The 8,643-nt window shown below is 38.6% G+C and overlaps 1 protein-coding gene across 2 annotated transcripts in view; it reads right to left on the reverse strand.

Moving 5' to 3' along the window:
• LOC126272258 (uncharacterized) overlaps positions 1 to 6,917 on the reverse strand; it is a 79,574-nt gene extending 72,657 nt beyond the window's left edge. The window contains exon 1 of one of the 2 annotated variants that reach the window (XM_049974978.1): positions 6,780 to 6,917. In XM_049974978.1, coding sequence (XP_049830935.1) covers positions 6,780 to 6,867 — 88 coding nt within the window. In that variant the 5' untranslated portion in view covers positions 6,868 to 6,917. The remainder of the gene's footprint in view (positions 1 to 6,779) is intronic. The other variant, XM_049974980.1, reaches the window with a different exon arrangement.
• Positions 6,918 to 8,643: the final 1,726 nt, after the last annotated feature.

The following is an 8,643-nucleotide window of genomic DNA, read 5'->3' on the forward strand; positions in this document are numbered from 1 at the left end:
TGGTGAGCAAGATGTATGAAACAGGCGAAATACCCTCAGACTTCAAGAAGAATATAATAATTCCAATCCCAAAGAAAGCAGGTGTTGACAGATGTGAAAATTACCGAACTATCAGTTTAATAAGTCACAACTGCAAAATACTAAGGCGCATTCTTTACAGACGAATGGAAAAACTGGTACAAACCGACCTCGGGGAAGATCAGTTTGGATTACATAGAAATGTTGCAACACGACTTATCTTAGAATAAAGATTAAGGAAAGGCAAACCTACGTTTCTAGCATATGTAGACTTAGAGAAAGCTTTTGACAATGTTGACTGGAATACTCTCTTTCAAATTCTGAAGGTGGCAGGGGTAAAATACAGGGAGCGAAAGGCTATTTACAATTTGTACAGAAACCAGATGGCAGTTATAATAGTCGAGGGGCATGAAAAGGGAGCAGCAGTTGGGAAGGGAGTGAGACAGGATTGTAGCTTGTCCCCGATGTTATTCAATCTGTATATTGAGCAAGCATTAAAGGAAACAAAAGAAAAATTTGGGGTGGGTTTTAAAGTCCAGGGAGAAGAAATAAAAACTTTGAGGTTCACCGATGACATTGTAATTCTGTCAGAGGCACCAAAGGACTTGGATGAGCCGTTGAACAGAATGGACAGTGTCTTGAAAGGAGGATATAAGATGAACATCAACAAAAGCAAAACGAGGACAATGGAATGTAGTCAACTTAAGTCAGGTGATGCTGAGGGAATTAGATTAGGAAATGAGACGCTTAAAGTAGTAAAGGAGTTTTGCTATTTGGGAAGCAAAATAACTGATGATGGTCGAAGTAGAGAGGATATAAAATGTAGAATGGCAATGGCAAGGAAAGCGTTTCTGAAAAAGAGAAATTTGTTAACATTGAGTATAGATTTAAGTGTCAGGAAGTCATTTCTCAAAGTATTTGTATGGAGTGTAGCCATGTATGGAAGTGAAACATGGACGATAAATAGTTTGGGCAAGAAGAGAATAGAAGCGTTCAAAATGTGGTACTACAGAAGAACGCTGAAGATTAGATTGGTAGATCACATAACTAATGAGGAGGTATTGAATAGAATTGGGGAGAAGAGGAGTTTGTGGCACAACTTGACAAGAAGAAGGGATCGGTTGGTAGGACATGTTCTGAGGCATCAAGGGATCACCAATTTAGCATTGGAGGGCAGCGTGGAGGGTAAAAATCGTAGAGGGAGACCAAGAGATGAAAACACTAAGCAGATTCAGAAGGATGTAGGTTGCAGTAAGTACTGGGAGATGAAGAAGCTTGTACAGGATAGAGTAGCATGGAGAGCTGCATCAAACCAGTCTCAGGCTGAAGACAACAACAACAACAATGCTATTTTAATAAATGAGTGTTTGTAAAATGATACTTTCGTATAGTGTTCATTAAAAAAATGATGATGATTCCACTTGGGACCTGCGGAAGGTACATCAGCTAGTTTGTTTCAGTTATAAATAATGGGGGTTTTAATGCTTCGTAATATTTATTATATTGACCTTACAGAGATTAATGATATGTCAAGTGAAAGAGCAACTTCAACAGTTTTACCAAGAACCTTACAAATGTTCAGTGTGAGGACCATTTGTCACACGGCACACATCAAGTCTATAGCCAAGTTCTTCCCAAATGTTGACAAGTGTATCTTCAGTAATTGTAACAACAGCTTCTTCAATCCTGTTTCTTAATTCAGGGAGTTCTGCTGCTAGCAGAGGCACATACACACGATCCTTGATGATGCCCCAAAGCAAAAAATCGCATGGCGTTAGGTCGGGTGAACGTGGAGGCCATGCAAAGCAAGCCCTGTCATTGGGCCCCTTGTGGCCTATCCAGCGCTTGGGTACAGTGAAGTTCAACCAGTTTCATACTTCGCTATGCCAGTGAGGTGGCGCACCATCTTACTGGAAAATGAAGTTCTCTGGCTCATCTTCTTCCAACTGAGGGAAGAGCCAATTCTCTAGTGTATCAAGGTAAGAAGTGCCAGTTACGGTAGGTTCACCAAAAAAGAAAGGCCTATAAACTTTCTACTGGGATTCGCCACAAAAAACAGTAACTTTAGGGGAATCTCGTTGCATTTGTACCACTTCGTGAGGATTTTCTGAGCCTCAGATGCGCACATAGTGAGTGTTAACATGTCCACTAAGGTGAAAGGTCGATTCATCACTGAAGACAACATATCCAGAAAATCTTCATCGTCATGAAACAACATTTCGTTGGCAAAGTTGGCATGTAATCAATGGTCTGCCAGCTTTAGAGCCTGTAATAACTGTAAATGGTAAGGACATAGATGCACGTGTTTTCTTAAAACTTTCCAAAAAGTCGACACGGAAACTTGTAATTCACGACTAGCCTTCTGGACTGATTTCTTTGGGCTATGAGTGAATGACTCTCTCACTCGCTCAACAGTCTCTTCACTACCTCTTGAACATCATGTGCTCTTCCCTTTACAAATGCAGCCGGTATCTTCAAACTGATGATACCATCTATGAATGTTATTATCGCTTGGAGGATCACAACCGAACTTCAACCAGAACACACAATAATTACAGATTCGGTCTTTGCAAACCGCAAACCACAAAACGCTTTCTGTTCAGTAGTCGCCATCTTCGCTACTACCGCTGTCTAGCGGATTGCGGCGAAAACAGTGCGTGCTGCACATGCACACTGGTGACAAACACAGCTGTTGCTCTTTCATTCGACATATCATTTATAACTCTTAAGTTTAATGTAATAAATATTATAAAACATTAAAACCCTGATATTCAGTTATAAACACCCTGTGTTATTGTTTTTCTGACATTTTCTACCTCCTGGAGGACCTCCTCACTATGGTTCAATTGGAGTGAAAGTAAATGTAATCTAATGTATTTCTGTAATGTGCAAAGGTGGTGGATAGCACTTACTAACTCACATATGTATATCTTTCTGTGAAGAAAAGGAAATGTTCAGAATGTAATCGTATGTACAAATTACCGTTCCAAATCATTATGATCAATGGAACATGTTACTAAGTAACTAACTAAGACATTGGCCTCAGATTATGAAGGATGGACGTTAATCATTTGACCGACCTTTCAGGAAAATAACAGGATGATTCTCTTGTCAAGCGCAAGCGAGGAACTATACGACAGTAAAATGATTCTCGGAAGAAGAAATTACTGCTAGTATATAAGTAATTCATGCTGACAAGATTTAGTTATTATGCTGATAAGACTTTTTGCCACTCAACAATTGCGTTCCTTAAAATATTTACAGGCAAACTTAGTAAAAGTGACAAGATGTGAAATGTATCCACAAAAAAAAAAACCGTCATGAACAAGATTCTCCAAAATCGCCCTCCAGTCTCTCTCTCTCTCTCTCTCTCTCTCTCTCTCTCTCTTATGCATTAACACACACACACACACACACACACACACACACACACACACAAGCATACATACACACACATTGCACCCAAAATAATCCACGTCATATCTGTCTAGAAAGAAGCAGAGTGATCAACAGTAAATAGTTCTGTATTAAACTATTACTTCTCATCTGCCTGAGGACTGGTTAGTTGCAGTGTCCCACAAGGTTCCAGTCAGGCTTTCTGTTTTTTCTGGTATATATTTAACACCTTACCAGATGTTATATTTGAATTCTTTGCAGGCTGTATGAATATCTGATGTATAAGAAATCAAATAGTTTTCAGAACAGTTGTAAATGAGTCACTGTTGGAATCTGCCAAGATATACAAATACTTCGGTGTCACATTTTGTAGGGTTATGAAATGGAATGATGGCATAGACTCCATTGAGTGTAAATCAGATGGTTGACTTCAGATTGTTGGTGGAATATTGGGGAAGTGCAATCAGCCTACAAAGGAAATTGCTTACAAATCACTCATGTGTGGTTGTGGAACAGAAGTTCCCAAACTTTTTTTTTTCTTGTAGACCACTTTCAAAGTTTTACTGTTTTCGGTAGACCCCCTGATGCTACATTTCTACTATATTCACAAAACTCCTAAAAATGTCATGGTCGAGTCCCAACCCTAAAATTAGAGTGGTAAAAATAAAAAGAGAAATAGCACATTTCTTGTGTCCTATTTATTAAAATAATACTTATAATTCCAATCCCAAAGAAAGCAGGTGTTGACAGATGTGAAAATTACCGAACAGTCAGTTTAATAAGCCACAGCTGCAAAATACTAACACGAATTCTTTACAGACGAATGGAAAAACTAGTAGAAGCCGACCTCGGGGAAGATCAGTTTGGATTCCGTAGAAACACTGGAACATGTGAGGCAATACTGACCCTACGACTTATCTTAGAAGAAAGATTAAGGAAAGGCAAACCTACATTTCTAGCTTTTGACAATGTTGACTGGTATACTCTCTTTCAAATTCTAAAGGTGGCAGGGGTAAAATACAGGGAGCGAAAGGCTATTTACAATTTGTACAGAGACCAGATGGCAGTTATAAGAGTCGAGGAACATGAAAGGGAAGCAGTGGTCGGGAAGGGAGTAAGACAGGGTTGTAGCCTCTCCCCGATGTTATTCAATCTGTATATTGAGCGAGCAGTAAAGGAAACAAAAGAAAAATTCGGATTAGGTATTAAAATCCATGGAGAAGAAATAAAAACTTTGAGGTTCGCCGATGACATTGTAATTCTGTCAGAGACAGCAAAGGACTTGGAGAAGAGCGGTTGAACGGAATGGACGGTGCACAGGATAGAGTAGTGTGGAGAGCTGCATCAAACCAGTCTCAGGACTGAAGACCGCAACAACAACAACTTATGATTATGTGTGTAATATGCTTAAAAATAAACTTTGATAATATAATAATCAACAATCGACAAAACACCAACAATCAATTCTAAAATGCAAATAAACAATTTAAAAACACAGTTATAATTTTAATGAGACATATGTACTTGATGAACTGACAGCAGATTATCAATATTTGACTGCAGTTTTGTAAGAAATAACCTCAAATCTCCCAAATCTGTGATCTTCAATCTGTTCCTTTTTTTGTTAATAGGTTGCTAACAACACTAAAACAGAATGAGATTTTCACTCTGCAGCGGAGTGTGCGCTGATATGAAACTTCCTGGCAGATTAAAACTGTGTGCCCGACCGAGACTCGAGCTTGGGACCTTTACCTTTCGCGGGCAAGTGCTCTCCTGTGAGAGCTTCTGTAAAGTTTGGAAGGTAGGAGACGAGATACTGGCAGAAGTAAAGCTGTGAGTACCGGGCGTAAGTCGTGCTTCGGTAGCTCAGATGGTAGAGAACTTGCCCGCGAAAGGCAAAGGTCCCGAGTTCGAGTCTCGGTCGGGCACACAGTTTTAATCTGCCAGGAAGTTTCAACACTAAAACACTTTTTGACAAGATATGACGAGGGGAACACCACCAAAAATTTTCTAACAAATTTCCACAGCCCAGGATATGTGTTTAGAATTTCTGCCTGCAGCCAACATGTTTGATAGCCTGTTTTAAATTTCATCTTCAGCTCCTTATTGATGCTAAGCTCAAGTAGCTCAAGTCGCCACTTCTGTTTCATCAAATGGATTTATGATCCATGCTGGTATTTACATCTTCAGAATATCTTCAAACCTATTTTTGAAGTCATCATGCAGGGTAATTAAATGTTGAGCATATGTGTGAATATCCTCAACTAGACATTCTGCCTGTGACAAGTTTGGAAACTGGGGGAATTCACGCAACTAATATTTCGCTTCATAAATTTCAATTTACCAAGAAAAGCCGAAATAACACCCTTTGTTTTTATTAAATTTAGGCTGTGCCCTTGTAACTGCAAGTTAACGTCATTAAATTTGTTGAACAAATCTGTCAACTACGCTGTGTCTGCTTTAAATTTGATGAGATTTTCTTTTAAATCTGGACCTTTAGTTTCCAGAAATTCTATAGCTGATTCGAAAAGTGAGTAAAGTCTTGATAAACATGCACTTTTCAACAACTATCGTACTTCAGTATGTAAGAGCAATTGTTGAAAATCTTCATCATTTTCATAGCACACTAATGCAAATAAACGGGTATTCAATGCATTGCTTCTTATTTTGTTAACTGCATTAATCACAAATTGAAATGATTGGTGCAATTTATCACTCAAATTTTTTGCTACAAGGTGTTGTCGGCGGATGACACAATGAATTGCAGTTAGTCCTACTATCACTCTTTTAAGATGGGTTATAAACCCACGATATCGCCAAAATATGGCAGGAGCTCCATCTGCCACCACTGAAATAATGTTTGTAGACGGAATCGATTTTTCCTTAAAAAAGCACTCAGGACATCAAATATTGATTTCAAAGTTTTTGCGAATACCATCTCTTCACGGATTTCTTATCCACAACAAATCGAACATATGCCAATAATAGTGCTTCATTATCAGGTAAAGTAGACTCGTTCAGCTGAATAGAAAAATGAATGGTTTGCAGATAATTACACAACAATCTTTCAATATCAGAGGTCATTTCACTAATACATCTTTGCAGTGCATTGTTACTTAAAGGAATTCTTTTGAATATGTCAAATGGAGGTTTGTGCAGAACAGTTCTTAAAACTTCTTCAATACCGGGTAAAATTAACTGTTCTCCGATGTGCGCTTTTCCAGATTTCGCTATAAGCAATAAGATATTGTAAAGTACCTGAAAGCCATCATCATTACTTAGAGATGTTGAAGCAAAGATACTGTCCACTGTGGGTCTGTTTTCATATTTTTCCTTCAATGTTGGACATTATTTCAAATCCTTACCTATTTCATCAGGATGCTTCTTAGATGATCTTCGAACTTCGATGGTTTCATAGAGCCATTGCTCACAACTTTGTTGCATAAAAGACATATGAGTAATCGTTTGTTTGCCTTCAATGGAAGAGAACCAAATTTCAAATAATCAACACTGTATCGTCGACATTTCTTCTTTGATTATGTCATTTTTCCTATCAGTTGTATCCTGTAAAGAAAAAAATGTTTGTTTTAGTAATCATGAGGTGATTTTAACAGGATTGGCTATTTTAACAGAATAGAATAGAATTAATTATTTAATGAAAAACTAAAATGTCAACAGAAAAACTGTTTTAGTTATTAAAAGCAATAAACTGCTAAGATCCATTGTTTAATCGTAGAAGCTTTAGCAGCCATGAGATTAAATAGCTGGTTTTTAATTAGTGATCATAGAAAATATATACCTAATTCATGAGACCAATGCCTCGTTCCATAAGCATAGATTCTCTTTATTAGTGGACTGTATTATCATTTAGTTGAACTGCACTCAATAAGAGGAACATCTTATTGATTAGTACCGATTCTTATTGTTAAAACAAACAATAAGACTGGGAAGCTTGAAAAGTTATTTATTATAAATTTAATATATCGCTAAAAATGGGCAGGTGGTTCCTTTTCTTGGCACTGGCGAACACTGACATCGATTCATTCACACTTTTATTCTCAGAATTCAGGAAACAAATGAGTAACGCCTTGTCCTTGGCATTCATATTTATATTAGTGAAGCTTGCAAGCACAGCACAAGTCGTATTTTGTCCTAGACGTCTAAGCATTCTGGGCGAGTGGGCACGCGGGTGGCACTTTGTAAGTCTCTATATACATTGTACTGAATATCAAATATGCTTGTTTTTACAAGTAACAGTCGCTGACGTTGGTTAAATACACCTGGTACTCAAAAAATTAAGGTGGTTAAAATGTTAGTGGACTCCCACTTACAACTTGCGAACCTCTATTTTTTTTCACTCCAACATGGAGCTCTGTCTGGTCTCCTGTGGACTACTGGGGATCCACTTGGACTACTTGGGGAACCACAGTTCTAGAACATAGCTCAAGTGTGTGGCACCCGAAACAAATAAGATTAAACGGGGATATTGAATGTATATGGACAAGGGCAGCATGAATGGTCACAGGTTTGTTCGATTCTTGGGAGAGTGTTACAGTGATGCTGAATAAACTAAGCTGGTAGAATTTTGAAGATAGACATAAACTATCCCAAGAAAGTCGCCATAGACGTTTTGAGAACTGGCTTTAAATGGTGCCTCTAGGAATATACTTGGAGCCCCTATGTATCAGTCATATAGGGATTGTGAGGATAAGGCTACAATAACTGTTGCCACTCAGGCGCATTCAAACAATTATTTTCCTACACACCATATGTGAATGGAATGGGAAGAAAACTTAATAACAGCATAACGTATTGTGGTGTCACCGCCAGACACCACACTTGCTAGGTGGTAGCCTTTAAATCGGACGCAGTCCGGTAGTATACGTCGGACCTGCGTGTCGCCACTATCAGTGATTGCAGACCGAGAGCCGCCACTCGGCAGGTCTAGAGAGATTTCCTAGCACTTGTACAACCGACTTTGCTAGCGATGGTTCACCGACAAAACACGCTCTCATTTGCCGAGACGATAGTTAGTATAGCCTTCAGCTACGTTATTTGCTACGACCTAGCAAGGCGCCATATTCAGTGACCATTGATATTGTGAATCATGTACTGTCACGAGCGACGTTCATGATTAATGGATTAAAGTTAAGTATTCCACCAGCTACGTCCGTTTTTCTCAATTCTAATTCCCTTGTCATGTTCCAGACCACACGCCAGCCTGCGTGA

This window comes from Schistocerca gregaria, chromosome 5 (genome assembly GCF_023897955.1).
Source record: "Schistocerca gregaria isolate iqSchGreg1 chromosome 5, iqSchGreg1.2, whole genome shotgun sequence".
Lineage (NCBI taxonomy): Eukaryota > Metazoa > Arthropoda > Insecta > Orthoptera > Acrididae > Schistocerca > Schistocerca gregaria.